At 42.7% G+C, this 19,167-nt stretch overlaps 2 protein-coding genes across 3 annotated transcripts; one reads left to right on the top strand and one right to left on the bottom strand.

Moving 5' to 3' along the window:
- Positions 1-829: 829 nt before the first annotated feature.
- Positions 830-9,988, bottom strand: PTGES2 (prostaglandin E synthase 2). Of its 2 annotated transcripts, XM_048823183.2 has the most exons (7): positions 9,656-9,986; positions 7,547-7,741; positions 6,836-6,891; positions 5,279-5,431; positions 4,414-4,614; positions 3,273-3,390; positions 830-2,424 (listed from the first exon to the last, which is right to left on the bottom strand). In XM_048823183.2, exons 1-7 carry the CDS (start codon positions 9,929-9,931, stop codon positions 2,272-2,274), a joined length of 1,152 nt encoding a protein of 383 aa, XP_048679140.1. In that variant the 5' UTR covers positions 9,932-9,986; the 3' UTR covers positions 830-2,271. The 2 variants fall into 2 exon arrangements, with proteins under 2 accessions (XP_048679140.1, XP_048679141.1); XM_048823184.2 differs by lacking the exon at positions 7,547-7,741 and having other exon boundaries at positions 9,656-9,988.
- Positions 9,989-13,836: 3,848 nt separating this feature from the next.
- On the top strand, positions 13,837-19,068 carry BBLN (bublin coiled coil protein). The gene is made up of 2 exons (XM_048822896.2): positions 13,837-14,000; positions 17,856-19,068. The coding sequence occupies exons 1-2, from the start codon at positions 13,913-13,915 to the stop codon at positions 18,050-18,052; spliced, it is 285 nt and encodes a 94-aa protein (XP_048678853.1). The 5' UTR covers positions 13,837-13,912; the 3' UTR covers positions 18,053-19,068.
- The last annotated feature ends 99 nt before the right edge of the window (positions 19,069-19,167 follow it).

Genomic DNA, 19,167 nt, shown 5'->3' with positions numbered 1-19,167 from the left:
TGGGCGATTCAAACCCCCCGTGACCCCGGCTCGCCGCCGCGATTAGCTCCCAAGGCTCGTCGGGGCGTCACAAGAGCCCGCCCTCTTTGGGCGAGCCGGGGCGTGTCACTATGGGAACGCCGGGCAACACGCGAGGGAGGGGGCCGGGCCGGGCCACGGCTGCGCTGAGATGGGGGCGGGGTGGAGATGGGGGCCAGAGGAGGGAAGGGCAGGCGGGAGGAGGCCTAACCCCCACTGACAGGGGAGGAGGGGCGCTGAATCAACTATTCCACAGACCCTAGTATAGGTCAGCTCTGGCAGAGATTCAGCTCATCAACCACCCCCCCTTACCCAGGCAGCAGCAGCCCCGTTCAAAGCTGGTCATATGAAGCCCCACTCTAGGCAATTGCACAGCGTGGGTAGGGGACTGGGCCCCTAGGAGAGCAGCTGAGGTAACCTGCTCTGCCTGGTGACAAAGACTTCTGAGCAAGGCCCCAGGGCAGTTCTGAAGCAGTGATGGCTCATTTACGCATCTGTCACATCCCTGTGTTCTGGCCCCCAGAGTGCCCCTGGGGGCTGGACCATTTTAAATATTTTTCTCCTGATCCATTTTTTTTTGGTTAACTTTATCAGAGATTTAAAAAAAAAAAAAAAAAAAAAAACCCGCTCCCCCCCAACTTTTTAATTGATCTAATCCATCTCCCCCTTCATACCCACACATGCTCAAACATTGAAAATTACAGGTTATTTTTCATACAAACACTAAAACAGTGTACTGTTGAACTAGGGTGTAGCTGTACTTAAAGATAGCTAAGTGCAGAAGTGCTTAAATAAATGTAGCCAGCCAGCGTAGCAACAGTTTGTTTTTATTGCAAATACTCTCTTCCTCTCCCACTACTACTCATCCAGTCCACACTAGAATTTGCACTTCATTTTCCTTCTAAAGTATCCGTAGATACAGTAGGTTCTGGACAATAAAACACACCTGTATCACACACTGATACTTATGACTGATAGCAAAAAGCAGTCTTCAACTAACACAAAGTTTCTGCATTGATGACAGATGCCATCTCCACCACTAATTTCCCAGATAACCAGTTTCCTTAAAAGTGCCCATGATGCCATGGAAAGGATTGTTAGAAGTAGAGAAGAGGGAAATTAAAACCTAGTACCATTCAGAAGATCTCTCACTCTCTGACCTACAGCCAGAAGTGAAAGGATTCCCTGCAACTTAGCTCACCAAGACAGGTACCAACTGGCATTTCCACACTGCACTAGTATTAGCCAGAACTCAGTGAGGAAATACTAGTTCCAAAAAGTTCACACTGTACAACGTAGCTTACAGCAATGGCTCCCACTCCACACAGCAAAGCCTTTGTTGCTCTTGCATTACAAGAAGCATCTAGAGAGCCAGAGGACTGCAAAATTCACTAGCACTCACTTGATAACAACTGATCATATTGAGTATTTCCAGGAACACTTTTCATGTAACTCATGCTAGGAAGCTTTTTTTCAAATAATCATTTTGCAATAATTCTTTCTTCAGTCTAGGTTGTGCTCTCTGGGCCTCTATCTTCTGGTAGACGAGAAACCCTAGATGCCATATACTGCATAGAAAGAGGAACTGAGCCTGTATTATCACTGACAATCCAGAATCACCTGTTGAAATAACAGTTTAAATGGAGATCACCCTGAAGACTGGAAGCACATGGCCTGCAGACAGCAGGATCTTTTCCATCATGCAAAGGGATTCCTTCCTCAGGGCTGCTGATTCACCCATTGCCCTCAGCACTGTACTTACAGGATGCTATTGCAGGTCAAATCTTAATGCCATTTAAGAGTTACACAGTACCTCAAATAGTCAGGAAGACACTCAGGACAACTTGGACAAGAGGAGATACAGCCTGAAGTCAACCCTGGACAGACCTCAAATATTTGCTTTTGCTCCAGGGTCCACTAGCCAGCATTGTGGTTTCTTTTTAACATATACTTAGTATGGGGCTCACCAAGAGAAAGTCAGTTTGCTGCACTCTGCTGTTTAAATCAGAATTTACCCTCCTCTACAATGAGGTCCCAGGTCAGCACCTTTTACATGTTTCTATTATTCTAAATGTCATATTTACTTAACTGTACACACCTGTCCTCTCCTGCTCTCTTGGTCTCACGAAGCCCCTTATTAGCTCTAAGCTGGACAATCCACATGCCTGCACATCAGTCCAGGGGGAAAGGCCAGTGCATTTTATTTTTAAAACAGAAGGTCTTTCCTTTTTAATGTTTTTCTGTGCAAGAATTTTAGTAAGGCGGCTGCAGCAGTTGCCAGTTCGGGACTTCGGCCTCCCCAATAGCCTTCTCCATGCGATGGTACCAAGGTTGAATCTTTGTATGAGTCATCATGTCATCATAGGCTTCCAGCCCTTCCATGACCCGGAGGACCCCATACACTGCCTGTGCCAAGAGAGGAGAGAGAGTTTGGAAATTAACATAGATAACATTAACTCTACATCTGGAATGGATGTAACTTCAGATTTAAGTGTCCCAAAACTCTACTCCCTTCCCGATCACCTATTCCACCCATCTGATTAGCAGAGATTATTGAGACAGTCACAGACATTAGATGGATAAATAGGCAGTGCCTAACAAAATGGGCAAAAATTTTGGGAGATGGAGTAAAATGAAAAGTGATTATAAGATCTGGTACAGTATCCAGCTCCATATAAACTCTTTATGGAGATATTGCTTCAGATTAAAACAAAAACCATTATCATTATTTATAATGAGAGCTAATGATGCAGGAAATGGTTTAAGATTCAAATCCTGAAGTCTGAGCTATGCATGCTAACTTATGACCCTGTCCACTGATGTCAACAGGGCTCATCTCCAGTTGCAGATGTGGAAGCCTAAACTGCTTTTGTCATTACTGCTTTTGTCATTACTTCAGATTGATAATGTCCTACTTTGGGAAGTCATGATGTTTGTAAGGTATGTGCTTGGAGTATATTTCCCAGTGGAAAGGCAATTGGCTAGCATGCTTTCTACACACACAGCCAATACAGAATGTATGCTCCTGAACTATCTCCATATTGTACAATGGAGTAAACATACTCACCCCGCACCTGTAACACACTTTGACAACACAACTCTCACCTCCCACATAAGACACTCAAATGATATATCTAATACAGACCAAGAGGATATAGTACATATTTTATACATAATTATAGTCACACCTATACCATACTATGTGCATGATGAATGATAAATTAAGTACAGAGACCAAGGGTCTTGACCATTACCAAGTCAGCAAGATTCGGCTGGCTGCCACCCATGAATGGTCTGTGTTTGCCAATAGCTTTTACCCAGTCATTGGCTGCTTTGTACAAATCTTCTCGGACATTATCCTGGAGATGGTGCCTGTGTTAAGAGAAAATATGGTGTCCTCTAACTGGTTCATTTCTCTTTAATTTTCCCCTCTCATTACCCCTTCCCATGGATTGATATATGGCTGGGGACAGGGAATGCACTTCAGAGAGTGAATTGAAAGGCTTGGGTATTTTTAAAGATGACTATGAAGTAACTTGTGTGCATAAGCATCTCTTTCATTCAGAAGGTTAGAGGGCTCAAAGAAGTCCAATAAGTACTTAAAGCTGATTAAGTGGTTAATGAGCTATTTACTGTAGTGGTTAAAGCAAAGGACCAGAATTCTAGAAATCATGGACAGTAATTCTTTCTCAGTCACTAACTAAGTGTGTCACACTAAACAAGTCAAGTCTTGACCATTCCTTGGTTACACCAATTGATAAACTGGATTAAAGAAGGCACTTCTATTGGAAAGACAGCAGAAATCTAAAGGGGAAAGATCCCCTGGTCCTACTACTATTCAAATGGTGAGGGTACAGTGGAACTAGTTCCACTTGCAGTGATCATTCATTCAGTTCATGGGAATAAAATATTACTTCCCAAAAGCCAGTTTCTGATTGTTCTGATCAGTGGAGATTTAAGTTGCACAGATCAAACAAGTATAAATTCCTTTGATATTTTCACAGGTAGAAAAGGATTTTGCACCACTGAATGGCATTCAGCTGTACAAGAACATAACTGATGCTCCCATAAACTGTAATAACTGGAGTGACGTGCCTTGGAGCTAATGTTAAAATTAAAAATGTGTCCTTACAGAAATGGAAATTTTGCTTCTGCATGTCTGATTTGAAAGTTGTTTTGGGTCCACATATAGTGATCATTCAGATACAATGATCAGAATGGAGGGAGTATTCAAACTGACCCTTAGAACAGAACTGCATTTTATTTGCAAGGAAAATGCCTATTAAAATGTGTTTGAGACAGAGTTTTACTGTTTGAAGTTCATGGCTAAGGGTGGTTAAAAACCAACGAGACAAAGACATTCCCTTGCTGTGTGACTGGGTCAGTGGTACCAACCTGCTCTTCAGCCTCTTGCTGATGAAGAACATGGCAACGGCCCCCATGTACTTGGCAAAAAAACCTTCCACGGTGCCAAACTTTCCCTCATGGACAATGTAATTGAAAGAAGCCAGGGCTTCCCTAGGTGTGCGGTAAACATTGGGGGAGATGAGGTGAACAAGCCAGTCATCTGCCCATTTTCGCCACTTCATTTCCTCCCTGTAGACATCCCAAGAAAGTAGTTTAAGTGAACAAGGTGGAAACATTGAATCAGAGGAGGAGGATGCAGATGATATCACAATAACTGTAGCTGGAGCTTCTGCAAAGGATGAGAGTGCAACATAGTTCCCATCCAGTCTGCTCCACTGGTAATATCCCTGAACTGTGGTCAGGAGGGATCCCTCCCCACTGAACTGCTCTAATGCCAAACTCCAGCTGGATGAGACAAACTAAAGCTCTAGATTCACTTTCTATTGTTGCAAGCAGGCTGGATGGCCCATGAGGAATGTGTGTCCCATAATCATGGGTTTTCCCCAACATTAATCAATCCCAAGTGACCCTTCCAGCTAACTCAGGAGCCTAAAGGGACATCACTCTCTGGGAAGAAGGCAGGGAGGAGAGAAAGCAAAGGAGAAAATTAGTGCAATGGTTGAGGCTCGGAATACACCAAAGCGGGGGCGGGGGGATTTTCACATAGAAGTATTACATTTTGCAAGTTAAACAAATAAATTACTTGAAACAAAACTATTCCAGTTATTTATGGGTGTCTGATGTGTATCATGTCAAGAGCAGCATTAGGAGGATTGTGTTCGTGTTCTCCAAGATGATACAGGAGGGGTGCTGTGAAACCAGCTCAGAGACCCCTAGCACATGAAATGCTTACACCCTAGTTTCTTTGATGGGGTACACATGCTGGGTCTCCATTTCATCCAGCATGAGCCAGTATTTGTTCCCATACTCAGTCACCTCCTTGCCCCGCTCATTCACAGCTTTCATAGGAGGATAAAATGACACAATCTCTTCTAAGCTCTTCTTCCTGAGGGGAGAAACACAGTCAGAATCTGCATGGTCTTCTCCACGTGTTACGGAAAAACAGTTGCTATGAGTCCTCTTTTTGGGGCAACAAAACACTGGCTGCTCTAAAAATAGAGACTTCCATAACAAGGCAGCTCAGGGGTTGTAAATCTAAGGACTATCTCTGTGCAGTCTGTATTTTCTCTTTCAGAATTCCTCTCCATCTTGAGGTGCAGTTAGTCATAACAGTGACTGTAAAAAAATTTGATGATTTTAATAGCACTATGGAGCTGATACAGCTGTGGGAGAGCAAACTAGCGCCTACGGCACCATAAGGAAACCAGATTCCAATAGTGGAATATTCTATTACCGTTGATAATGTAAGAGAAAAAGATCGTGGCTAAATTTTTAGGTCTCAGGAGGAGATTGACCGTTACGGGGAAATAAAAAAAAAACAAAAAACCAGCATAGTGAGCAAATATACAATTAAAATACTTGTCCTTCAGTTGTAATTCTTCCCCCACAGCGTAAAAGTAACTTCCACTGGCTTCAGTGCAAATTGTTTGAATCCTGCATGGGGGTGGAAGCAATAATGCCAGTGGACTTTAAAGTCTCACTCCTCCCCCCGCAGCACCCCTTGACTTTCAAGATCTGAGCAAATTTGATCTGGAATCATGGATAGAACATAAATGTGTCGTTTTTAGAATGGTTTCAGTTTGAAAGTTGACTCTATACATGCCCGTTATACACCTTATTATCCCAGATATATCTTTACTGTAATATGTTGTAGTAACGTTGCAGTGTGTTCATGGATGCAAGACTAAGAGGAAAGTGCACTTAATGTATATGAAAAGAAAACAGTAAAAACACACTGAAGCCACACACATTAAAATGCACTACTATGAAACAGCTTAATGCAAGAAACTAATGAGAGAGAGAGTACAAGTAAGTGTCATTTCAAATAACCCACAGTAAGTATTAACCAGACTCCAGAATAGTCAGCTGCAGCTAACAATGTCTCTCTTATGGTTAAATTTCTATATACTGAGGTTCTCTATATCACAGGGGGGAAAAAAAGGAATAGAAGTACAAGTTGTCCCAGATATAAGATCCCCTCCTTCTCCATTCCCTACTCAAGCTCTTTGTAACCTGGATCTAAAGAACAGGCTACAAGAGCAGCAAGTTGATTTATTTCCAGATATTCTGACTGGCCAACAAAACAAAACAAAAAAATCAGAGGAAGGTTTGATTCATTTCATTTTTGGACTAACTTTTAAGTCTTCTTTGTGCAAAGGCAGAATTCTGAATTAAAAAACACCTGAGCTCTATAACACACACACACACACATACACAAAAGAGTTCTTGTTTTCCAGTTTGCCTAAGGCAATTCACACTCAACTACATTCTCACTATCCAGTTCTCGTACCTGGAAATGAGATAGGTCTTTATTGCACTGATGATCACTGAAGAGTCATTCAGTTGCTGCAAAATAGAATGAAAATAAATTTAAAAAGAGATGCTGATGGAGCTAAGGAGGAGGAGCTCATAAGAAGCTCTGCCAATTGAACCCCTTTGGGGCTTAAGTAGTCCCCAAGTCCCTTCTTCCCTAATCTTCCGTTTATTTCCATAGGCAAATCTGCTATACTACAGCCGTATATCTATTATTCTGCTTGTTCTAGACAGGCCAACAGTGGAAACCAAAGTGGGTTTCAGTCTGAGCCATTGGCATTCCAGGGGGCAAACCAGCATGGTAAGAAAATATATGGTTAAAACACTTGTCCTTGGGTCATAATTCTTCCACCACAGAGTACAAGTAACACCCACTGACTTCTGTACAAATTGTTTGAATCCTGCATGGGGGTGGGAAGAATAAGACCAGTGGACTTTAAAGTCTCACCTTCCCCCAAACTCCCTAGCAGCAGCATAGCTTGTCACTGCTAGGGAACATTGGGCGTTGTGAGTGTTCGGCAAAATAAGAGTGAGGCTAAGGAAGAGGTAGCTAAGTATACAGCCATAAAATGAGGAACAGGATGCTAAGCAACCTTGGAAATAAAGTAGGCTACACCCGCACTTGGCTAGTGACCCAGTGCTAGATGTAAACCCAAGAACCATGGTTATTTGAGAAGCAGAGACTCACCAGAGTGTTTCCAGCGTTGGCTAAAAGGATGGGCACCTTTCTGTAGGAGGAGAATTTGATCTCCTTCCTCATTACCGGGTTCACTTCCACAATTTCATAAGGCACCCCATGGTAATCAAGAAAGGCTCGAACCTTACTGCAGAACGGGCAGGTTTTGTATTGGTACAGGGTCAACTGCAGGCTACCTGCAGGGAGCTGAGGGAGGAAAATGCCAGAAGTTTCTATGTTCAATTCAAATATCACCTCCTCCCCCAATCGATTTATGTTTATTTTAAATTGCTGTTGCTGATATTTGGTGTTCAGATTATAATCTAGTCATCCAAATCAAAGCTCACACCTCTGGTTAACCAACATTTTCTTCCAATGACGTCATAAATACTTAACTTTTTTGTATAATGAATATCTAATTTTTTAAATATCCCCTTATCCCTTTGTAGTAACTCCGATCTCTTATGAATATATGGTTTTGCCAACTGAATCCTATAGGTTAGGGACCAAGTCATCATAAGAATGACATTCACAACTCTGCTTTCTACACAAAAATCCAACCATCCAGCCTAAGAAAATTAAACAAAATTAACCTTAAAAAACAAAAAGTAACCCCCCCAAAAGTAATAAAATCCACAAAAATCAAAACCAAACCCATCCCCCACGCACAGTTTTTATGCTGCGAAGGGAGAGGTGTCAGAGATTCCATGAAGTCCACTAGAGACTTTGCTATTATCTATTTTACGTGGAAGATGCTCAAATACTACAGCAACGGACAGCAGTACAAAACCCTACCTTCAACATTTTATAAAAAAAATACCAGTGACTTATGCCAGGAAGCAATGGCTTTTTTTTGGGGAACAGTGGTTGCAAGGTATTGGTTGAGAACATATAAACACAGAATCTGATCTTGCATTGTTTGCACACCAGACCTTCACTGAGAATGCTGGGTGCACAAGGAATAAAGCATCAGTATTAGGCACAATGCAATTACACAACAGACATTTAACGTGCCTTGCTTATTATTCATACATTATAAAACACATGCCACCATTTTACCTTGTTTCTCACTTCCACAATCCCTCAGGGTATTTGCAGGAAGTCATTAGTTGATGGAAAGCCCGATGTAAGTGTACAGAATTGTTGTTTTCCCTGTCACTTGACAACTACTTTTTGCTTTTTTTATTCATTAAAAGCAATTTTTATAGTTACTCAAAGAAGATAATGTTGGGTAGTTTAGGCCTTTAGATTTTAATACTTTAAATGTTATTTCCTAATAACATCTAATATTAAGGAGGTGTGTGTGTTTCAATCAATAGAAAAAGCCTGCTATGTGTATTTAAACCTTCTCTTGAAGGGTTTGCCACCCCCAAATACTGCAGCATTATGCTAGTGTATGAGAACCAGAAAGCGAACAGACTAAAAGCAAAATTGAAACTAACAAGACTATTTTCTTTCTATTGACTAAAGTTAGGTATGTGTGTATGTCTTGCAGGATCAGGATCTATAAGTGTTTAGTTTTAATACACAAGAGTTATTAGTAAAATTGGTAGACATTATTTGTTTAGGATATTGTAACCTGATGGCATCACTTGTATATTCTAGATCACTTACCATGTAATTCATCCATAGGCATGGAAAACATTAATTAGCTAATTATTTTTATTATTAACTTTATTATTATTTTTAAAGTAGCAATTAGCCTATCCAGCAAAAACTACAAAAGGATTTGCAGACAGTAAATAGAAAAAGCAGCCACAGATCATTTGAGAGACTTTTGTAGCCTTTTAATCTGGAGACTAGGCTAAAATACTATCTGAAAATGAACAAAAATAGAAACGTCATATAGAAGAGAAAATCTGTGAGGGGGTGAGGAAAAAAACAATTTCAAGGTTCTTCCTGCCACCCCCTTAAGATTTCATTAAGCCAAGATCTCAGTGTGCACCCCAAAAATGGAAGATATTTGGGAGGCAATATAATTGCACGGGAAGGACCATCATTTCAGAATCATTTGTAAGTGGGGGATGGGAAAGCACCATAGGGCCCGGTGTTCCTTAGGGATTGCAAGGAGCTTCCGGATTTCCTGCAGTACTCTTAAAAGTGGGGGAAGTGGGAGGTTACCTTGGCTGCCTGCTGCTCTGCAAGGTGCTCCTGGGCCTTCAGGGGATACTGGAGAGTCTGGAAGAGGCCAAAGGTGCCCCCCAGGGCAAAAGCAGCCCCCACCAGCATGCGGCTGCCCTTCCGTGCCCGGCCCCGTGCATAGCGTCCTGTCCCAAAGGGGATACAGTACCCCCTGCTCTGGGCTCGCAGAAGCCCCACCCCAGCCGCCTGGCCAGCAGCCCTCAGTCTCCACGGGAGCAGCCCAAGGCACCTCCAGCCACTGCAGGCTGCTGCCATCTTCGCTCCACAAGGTGGGCGGGGGAACAGTGCGGGAGGGCCTCTACACCCAGCACCAGAGGCTTTAAACCAGAGCAGAGGAGGCCTTGAGGATAGAGCGCCTCTGCTGGGCTTGTGTTTTGATTGGTTGGTTTGTTTGCTGCGGCATCATTTCTTCCCAAAGGCAGTACTGCACAGGGGCCAGCATCCCCATACAGAACTGGGGACGGGTGGGAAGCAAGCCCGGCGCCACCAGGGGAGAGAACGTTTGCCTCCCCAAATGATTTTCAAGCCCCCCACCCCATCATTGCCAGAAAAGCCGAAATATGTACAAAGTTATACAATGTTAAGCAATGAGCAGATGGAAGAGATTTCATTTGTTAGATAACTTATAGAATCACAGAGAAATGCTAACTCAGTAGCCACAATTTCTTTTTAAACTCTTAAAAGTCCAAGTATTTCTAAGGGACTAATTTCTAAGGGCTCCAAAATATCCATTTGCCCCTCCAGTAATGGGAGCCTAGAATTACCCTGGTCGGAAATGGTTATAAATGGCACAGGTGGGTTGAAAAAATAATCACACTGGTAGCAGATTTCAGAGTAGCAGCCCTGTTAGTCTGTATCCACAAAAAGAAAAGGAGGACTTGTGGCACCTCAGAGACTTAACAAATTTATTTGAGCATAAGCTTTCGTGAGCTAGAGCTCACTTCATCAGATGCATTCCTGTAGCAGAGAATGTAACATTCAATGTAATAACCTATGCTAGGATGACAAGTGCTATAAAATCCTGCTAGGTTGGATCAGGTGCTCTCAAACATTTTCATAGTGTGGAATATATCTTAATACTGAGAGTGTCTCATGAACACCTCCTTTCCTGATGCAATTAGTGTTTTTTCCTTTTGAAAAAAAAAAGAATCAAACCCACCACCTGCTTTTACTCTTAATTTTATTTGCTCCTCCCATGTTTGTTATTAATCTCTCTCACTGACACATGCTCACTCCTCTGCTGTCTAGACCCTGTTCTTTCCCACCTGCATAGGGTTCCCTAACAGTTGGTTTCTTGCTCCTCTGGCTATGCTGTCCAGCCACCAACTCCTTTTCTTTGCTTAGCTCTCCTGAAAATATTACCTAGCTGCCATATAGATTACAACTCTAATCCCACTGATATCTCCAGTCCCTGAGTGGTAGTGCTCATTTCCTCTCATTCTCTATTTATGTAATAGCTGCTCTCGGCAAAAGTTTATTGTTTAATGTTTATTCCTTGTTTCCAGCTTCTTTTACAGGTGGCTTTTCACTGTAGTGAAGAGTGTGGACACCTGTAGCAGCAGTTGGAAACAAGGAGAGCCAGCACCATGTGACCAGTCAGATCTTTGAGAATTATCAGCAAGTGTTCTTCAGCCAACATATTGGGAACCCCTGGATTAGATCATTTTAAATATTATTTAAATCACAGAATTTGCTGAATCATTAGCAAAAACTCCAAGACATTATTCAGCTCATACAAAGAGTGCAGTCTGGCCAGTTATTTTTCCAAGTATTAGAACTCATACCTCTCAGCTACATACATAGTGGGCCCAATTCCATCCTTCATGCAAATTACACTAAGGATTAATTTTGCTCACAATGTGTCATGTGAATATTGAATGCCATGCTTGGGAACAGAGCTAGATGATTAGGTAAAATCTCAAATAGTCTATGACTTTATGGTAACATTCCAAATCAATAAATAATTACAATTAAAATTCCATCTTTGTAAATTGCTTTAGAATCACAGAGTGAAACGCAAGAACAAAATATTCAGAGTATCTAGTAGTTGTCATACTAGCAAAGTCAGATTTATAGTTATCTGGCTTTTGCCATGATGGATAATTAAACCTCAGCACTTCATAAAGATGTTAAAACATACAATAGGAATAAAAAATAATAGTCATAGTTTCCACTTCTATAGTGCCTCTTATGCAAGGATCTCAAAGACAACTACTGACATTAGTTACATAAGCCTACTTAATTGTGAAATTGTATTCCACCATACAATAGGAAGACCTATAACCTCATGCTTCAGGGCAATTAACTTTTGTCACTTATGCTTGGTTATGCCCATACTATTATATTGATGAGCATAACTGTGTTAGGGCATAGGATGGGGCCCTAACCCAGCAGAATGTAGTCAGCTTATAGTAAGGAAAGATACAGAATGTATTGTGATGTTGAGGATATGACCCTTCATTCCTTGTGCATTGAAAATTCCATCTCAATTGGAATTCAAAAACTCTTCAAATCAGTCTTTGCCCAGGTTCAGCTCAGGGACACACTGATGCCCTAATTGCAAGTTATTTTCATCTCTAAAGATATATCCTATAAAATGGAAGAAATGATATAATGATATGATTTCCCAGGAGAGGTGAAACATATGACTAATATCAAGTCTAAAAAAAGAAATCTTAGTTATAAAAAAAGGCAGAGAAAATTGTGTTCACTGTCCTAGGGAAAGAGGAAATTTGAAAGTGACCTACTAACTTCGGTTACAATTATTAAGAGGAAAAATCAAAAACAGCTGAAACAAACTTTATTCTGTTAAATACAATTAAGCTAAATTAAACAACCATTAACTAAAACTGGATAGATTAAAACAGGAAGGGACTATGCTCTAGTGGCAAAAGCAGAAGTCTGGGTATCAAGAATCCTGGGGGTTTAGCCCTGGCTGCGTCACTGACTCAATGTGTGATTCTGGGCAAATTACTTAACCAACCATCCTCTGTCTGACCATATGTAAAATTACCTCACAGGAGCTAATGAATGTTTACAAAGTGCTTTAAGAGCTCCAGAAATAAAGGCTCTATACAGGTGAACATATCTCTTGAGAACATCCCATAAACATATTTCCATATTTCATGCATCCGATGAAGTGAGCTGTAGCTCACGAAAGCTTATGCTCAAATAAATTGGTTAGTCTCTAAGGTGCCACAAGTACTCCTTTTCTTTTTCCTGAGAACAGTCTACAAAGAATAAATATACATGTAATAAACTGAGATAATTAGTATGGATGGAATAAGGTTTAAGAGAAAACCACTGTAGAAGGGGAAAACAAAGCAAAGCTATGTGAATAATTTATTCAACACATTTTCTGTTCTCAAAGTGGTCTGTGAGTAGCTGATAGATTAGTTTCAGAGTAACAGCCGTGTTAGTCTGTATTCGCAAAAAGACTCCTTTTCTTTTTGCTGATAGATTAGTTCACTTTATTGATTTAAATTTATTTGCTGGATCATTTCTGTGAATAACTTCTGATCAGCAGATTTTTCTCGAGCAGCTGTCAGCCAAAATGCTTAACGGTGGTGCTTAGTTTTGACGGGGACACCCAAGCCTAAACTCTGATTGGATGATTGTGGCTCGTAGAGCCAGCTTGGCTGTGAGTCTTCATACTCCCAAGAAGAAAAGGAGTACTTGTGGCACCTTAGAGACTAACCAATTTATTTGAGCATGAGCTTTCGTGAGCTACAGCTCACTTCATCAGATACTCCCAAGGTCACATTGGGTTTCTGCAGATACTCTTCTGAGTTCGCTGAATATTTTTTGCACCCATATAAAATCCTGCCAGCAAATCCCTCTGCGATGACTGCAGAGAGTGAGCACAAAGAGGTAGGAACATAAGCGTCCAGGGAGGTTGGAGGTGGGATCCCGCCTCTCTGTAGGCAGAGGCCCCCCGCAACTATAAAGTCTATTTGCTTGGCTGCCCCTCGCCCGCCCCCGCCGTTTGGTCAGCCCCTCTTTTCCCATAACTATAGACTTTACCCCTGGGGCGGGGCTGGGAAGGATATGACCCCACACGGCGTCCCTAGGATCCCGGCTGAAGTTTCCGAGTGGCTAGCTCAACCCAAGCCCCGCCTTTTTCTGGGTCAGGGGCGGGACTTTCCGCCGTTCCATCCGGGAAGGGGCGGGGCTTTCCTATGTCTCGGAATCCAGCCGCGACCTGGGTACTGTCTGGCGGCGGGACTTGGTGGCGGCATGTCGGGGCCGAACGGGGAGCCGCAGGTGCCTGCGGGAAACGCCGGGCACGGCGAGGAGGGGGACGATGACGGCTTCGGGGATACCGGTAAGAGAAGAGCGGCCGGGACCCCGCCCAGCGTCCCCCCGCCCGGGGCGGGGAGCCGCGGACCCCCGCCCTGCTCTGAGCGCCCTGGGGCAGGGAGCCAGGCTCCCCCTCCCCAAACTTTCCTTACTCCTAGCATCCCATTGCCTGGGGAGAGCCCTGGACACCCTCCCTCCCCAATCCCCTGCTCCAAGCATACCCCCCCTTCCTAGATAAACCACAGACCCCCCAGCAGGCTTGCTCCCAGCACACAGCCGTTTGGTTAATAATGATCAGATACTCAACACAACTAATATGAAGGAGAGGGAAGGATTGCAAGCCAAAATAGGGAAATTACAGTTTAAAGAGTATTGAGATGTATTCAAGTCTGCAGGGTCTGATGAAATTCATACTAGGGCATTTAAGGAACTAGCTAAAGCAATATTCAAACCCTTCACAATTATCTTTGAGAACTCCTAGAGCACAGGTGAGGTCCCAGAAGATTGGAGAAGGGCAAACATAGCACTTATCTTTAAAAAAGGGGACCTGGGGAATTATATCCCAGTCAGTGCAACTCTGATACTTGGAAAGATATTGGGCTATAAAGAATAGCCAGCATGGATTTATTAGGGACAAATCCTGCCAAACCAACCTACTCCTCTTCTGGAATGGAGTATCTGGTGGGGCCCTGCAGGGGTCAGTCTTGGGTCTGATGGTATTAAATATTTTCATTAATGACTTAAATAATGGAGTGGAAGGTATGCTTATAAAATTTTCAGATGAACAACAAACTGGGAGGGGCTGCTAGCACTTTGGAGGGCAGGATTGGAATTCAAAATGATCTTAACAAATGGGAGAATTGGTCTGAATTCAACAAGAAGAAATTCAATAATAATAAATGCAAAGTACTTCACTTAGGAAGAAGAAAAATCAAATGCACAACTACAAAATGGGGACTAACTGACTAGGTGGTGGTACTGCTGAAAAGAATCTGGGGGTTATAGTGGATCACAAATGGAGTATGAGTCAACAATGTGATGCAGCTGCAAAAATAGCTGCTATCATTCTGGGGTATCTTAACAGAACTCCTATATAACACACAGGAAATAACTGTCCTGCTCTATTCAGCTCTGGTGAGACCTCAGCTGGAGTGCTGTGTCCAGTTCTGGGCCCCACACTTCTGCAACAATGTGGACAAACTGGAGAGATTCCAGAGACGAGCAACAAAAATGATAAAAGCCTTAAAAAAACCTGACCTATGAGGAAAGGTGATTGTTTGTTTGTTTTTTAATTTAAATGGGGCATGTTTAGTCTTAAGAAAAGAAGGCTGAGGGTAGAATTAAGTCTTTGAATATGTTAAGGGTTGATATAAAGAGACTGGTGATCAACTCTTCTCCTATCTACTAAAGATAGGACAAGAAATAATGGGCTTAATTTGAAGCAAGGGAAAATTAGGTTAGATATTAAGAAAAACTTCTGAACTAGAAGTGTTGTTAAGATCTGGAATAAGGTAGGTTGTGGAATCACCATCATTGGACAAACACCTGTCAGGGATAGTTTAGATCGGGGTAGGCAACCTATGGCAGGTGTGCCAAGGCAGCACGTGAGCTGATTTTCAGTGGCATTCACACTGCCCAGGTCCTGGCCACCAGTCCGGGGGGCTCTGCATTTTAATTGAAGCTTCTTAAACATTTTTAAAACCTTATTTACTTTACATACAACAATAATTTAGTTATATATTATAGACTTATAGAAAGAGACCTAAAAATGTTAAAATGTATTACTGGCATGCAAAAACCTTAAATTAGAGTGAATAAATGAAGACTCGGCACACCACTTCTGAAGGGTTGCCAACCCCTGGTTTAGATTTAATTAGTGCTGCCATAGTGCAGGAGGCTGGACCTGATGACTTCTCAAGGTCCCTTCCAGCCCTACATTTCTATGATTTTATAAGACTAAACCACCCAACACCCTCATTTGGTGCCTTCTAACAAAATCTAAGAGCTCCTTTCCTGAAAAAATCCTTGAGGATTTCTAGGATTAAAAAGGCCTTTCATCATACTGTTCTGGGAAGTGACAGTACAACTACTAGTTACTAGCCAGGAAGGGAATATCATGTTTTAGACCTTCCTCTCCCTCCTGATGAAAAAGGGATGCTTAACTACATAGTCTCCTATGACAATTCCTTTGGGAATTTGAGCTTTATGGACTATCACCTGCCTTGAGATCCTTTCTGCTGGGTCCACTTGAGCTGTCCGTCCAATTTAGAATTAGATTCTGAAGATGTCAAGGGTGTTTCCTCATGAAATCACTCAGATCCTTAGAAGCTGATTCTTTTGTTACTGGGAATCTCTATAGTTGAATTTCAATGGGAAGTCCTGAGATATGATGAGTTTGCTAAATAATCTATTACATCTCTTAACCTGTCCCGCAAAGCTCTCCCAGTTTGGAAGCAGGGACTGCACTATTTTCTAACCCTGTGCATTCCAGTCTCGGGAAGTCACTTCACAACTTTAATTTAGAATGTAATATCAGAATTAAGGTATAGCATTAATCGCTTTCAGCGGTGGCATGTGCTATTGTAGGACTTCCCACACTGACTTCTAAAAGATTTTGGGAGAACCAGTACTTGTGTTCAGGGTCTTGGTACCTGAAAACAGCTTCACTATCAGATCCTCTTATTTCTCTCCCCCACATGCTTCTGATGTCTGAGTGCAAGCGGCAGAGAAGTCCCTTTCAGACTGTGGTCTGTTCTAAACAATGCTGTTTGAGGACTGGTTGTTGCTGTCCCTTGCTGTGTTCAGCGGAACAGGTCTAGTGATTTAAACATTAAAAATATTCTCTTCCCATGCAAGCTCAGGTTGACCTTGTGTGTGAAGTGAAATCTGTGGCTCCTCCTGAGAATTGGATTAGATAATTTTCTCTGCAGATGTACATGAAAATCACATTTTTCCTTTTACTTAGGGCTTGATGTGAGTGCTTTTCCTCCTTCCCCGTGCAAGCAGCAGCATCGCAAGTAGGTTTGAATGGCCTTTTGGACCTAGTTTATGCTGGTTGTATGGCATGATACATAGATCCTGCAGGGTGGTTTACAATGAATCCTTGCTTCCTAGGGTAGTGTGTTAAATGGTAAAGCAAGACCTATGTGGTCTCTGCACTGGGTCAACAACTTCAGAAATTAAGGGGATAAGTGCTGTTCATGGAAATCAGAACTGGTCCACATTCATCCCTCTGGCTACTTTTCCCCTTAGGACCTTATGAGATGTTCCTATTCAGCTCATTCAAAAGGGCTTCACTTTATCGCACCTTTCTCCTCTCCTCCTACCACATCAGCAGCTGTGATGTTCTGGAACTCTTTCCAGATTCTTATGTGCCAGGTCCTAGGGTGGCAGCTCTGGAGGTTACACTCTGTGCTGTACCCTTTGTGGTAAGCTTCTCAGCAGCACCCTTTCAAGGTGTCTGTACCCTGATTAGGCAAGGCCACCTCTAGGGAGGGTGAAGAGATTAATTCACCCTTTTTCTATTCAGCCCTCTTGCAATGTGGATCCCTGTCTAGTGGAAGCTGGCCAGAGCCCAACCACTTGAGAGATTACCAAACAGCTGTCAGATGGCAATTTCCTGCCTGGTCTGTGGCACAGAGGTAAAACATCCTAGATCACATGACCAATCCCCTGAACTATCGTTTCCCACAGACCTAGTTTCACTAGTAGATGTGATGTACCATGATACAAAGAGGATGCAGTTGAGATAGAGGACTTGCCCTCTATGTTCTGAGGTATATTTGCAAGAGGCCTTGCTGCCTGATACCTTCTTAGAATGAGTGGTGGTAGTACAAGAATTTAAATTATTCAGGGTATTTTTTTGTTCTCCTTCCTTTAGAATATGCAGCAATAAACTCCATGCTGGACCAGATCAACTCCTGTTTGGATCACCTGGAGGAGAAGAATGACCATCTGCATGCCCGCTTGAAGGAGCTGCTGGAATCCAACCGTCAGACACGTCTGGAGTTCCAGCAGCAGCTGAGTGAAGGGCAGAACCTGCAGACTGATGTGCAGGGACCACACATGGACATCTAGTTCCTGCTCTTTGCTGGACACACACTGTCATAGTTTTTACTTCCAATGGGACCTCCGCTGTCTGGTTTAATGTAAAACTTGACTAGAAAAGTACTTGCTGTTGTGCATTCCCTCCAGTGGTTAAATGTTCTGCCCTTCTCTGTGTTGTCTTGTTTTCTCTTGGTGACTGATGCTACATCAGCAAATAGGTGGGTAAGGGGAGAGATGTGGAGTCAAAACTTCCACCTCCCAAATGTAGCTCCAGTTCTGAGCTGACAGTGACACCATTAGAAGTGGATATGAGAAGCCTCTCCTGCAAGTATGGGCATTCATGTATAGGCCCCTTTTGCCACAATTCAACTACAAAGGAAAGTGGTGGCTGTTCTGAGGACTGTCTACCTCATAGACTCCTTTCCCCCAGTAAACTGGGCTTCTAAACCTTACAGCTCTGGAGATCCATACCAAATGGTGGTGCCATTCTGGGCCCAGACTTGCTCTGTGTTAACAGGCTTCTTCTGGGGCTTAAATCATCTGGTTTCTTCTACACTGTAGCTGCAGTCTCCCTGCAGTCTGCACTTCAGTTAAGCTTACAGAAGTTCTATGATGAGAAACATTGGCTAAATGACAGGACTCCAGTCCAATATTCCCCCTTCCAAACCCCTGTAGTGTAAGCTACCCTCATGCTCTACTTAAGGGAGAGTAAAGAGCAGCTGAGTAACTCCTTAAACCAATTCTAGAGACTCCACAGTGGCTTCTGAGAGGTATTACCATAGAGCAGCCTAATCTGCTCCCCTTGTGGTGTCACAGCCTCAGTGTGAGAGAGGGTAGGGGAGGCTTGCCCAGCAATGCTGTCGTGCTGTCCTTCCTGAATGTCTGGGAGATAAAAACATGGTTGTAAGACTGCATGACCACTAAGTCTGTGAAACTGCTTTGATTGTGTCTGTGGCTTCTCATGTCAAGGCCTACCATTGTGAAGTGACTGTCAATATGTACAGTTTAGAGATAGTATTTATAAATAAACTTTTAGTCATCTTAAACTGAATGTCCTCCTGGAAGCATTTGAGGCAGCCTTGCTTTAAGTGCTGAGAGATCAAATGCCTGAGCTTCTTTCATGTTCTAGTCTAAAACTGGGTCCT

The sequence above is a fragment of the Caretta caretta genome, chromosome 16 (genome assembly GCF_965140235.1).
Source record: "Caretta caretta isolate rCarCar2 chromosome 16, rCarCar1.hap1, whole genome shotgun sequence".
NCBI classification, from domain to species: Eukaryota; Metazoa; Chordata; order Testudines; family Cheloniidae; genus Caretta; species Caretta caretta.
This window is presented reverse-complemented; position numbering and strand designations above follow the sequence as displayed.

Excerpts from the sequence above, each read along its gene's own strand:
- PTGES2 (XM_048823183.2), bottom strand. The coding sequence starts at position 9,931 with ATGGCAGCAGCCTGCAGTGGCTGGAGGTGCCTTGGGCTGCTCCCGTGG. Across the intron at positions 7,742-9,655 it reads CAGAGCAGCAGGCAGCCAAG|CTCCCTGCAGGTAGCCTGCA; the intron begins GTAACCTCCCAC and ends TTCCTCCCTCAG. Across the intron at positions 4,615-5,278 it reads CCCATCAAAGAAACTAGGGT|GGAGGAAATGAAGTGGCGAA; the intron begins GTAAGCATTTCA and ends GGATGTCTACAG.
- BBLN (XM_048822896.2), top strand. The coding sequence starts at position 13,913 with ATGTCGGGGCCGAACGGGGAGCCGCAGGTGCCTGCGGGAAACGCCGGG. Across the intron at positions 14,001-17,855 it reads TGACGGCTTCGGGGATACCG|AATATGCAGCAATAAACTCC; the intron begins GTAAGAGAAGAG and ends TCCTTCCTTTAG.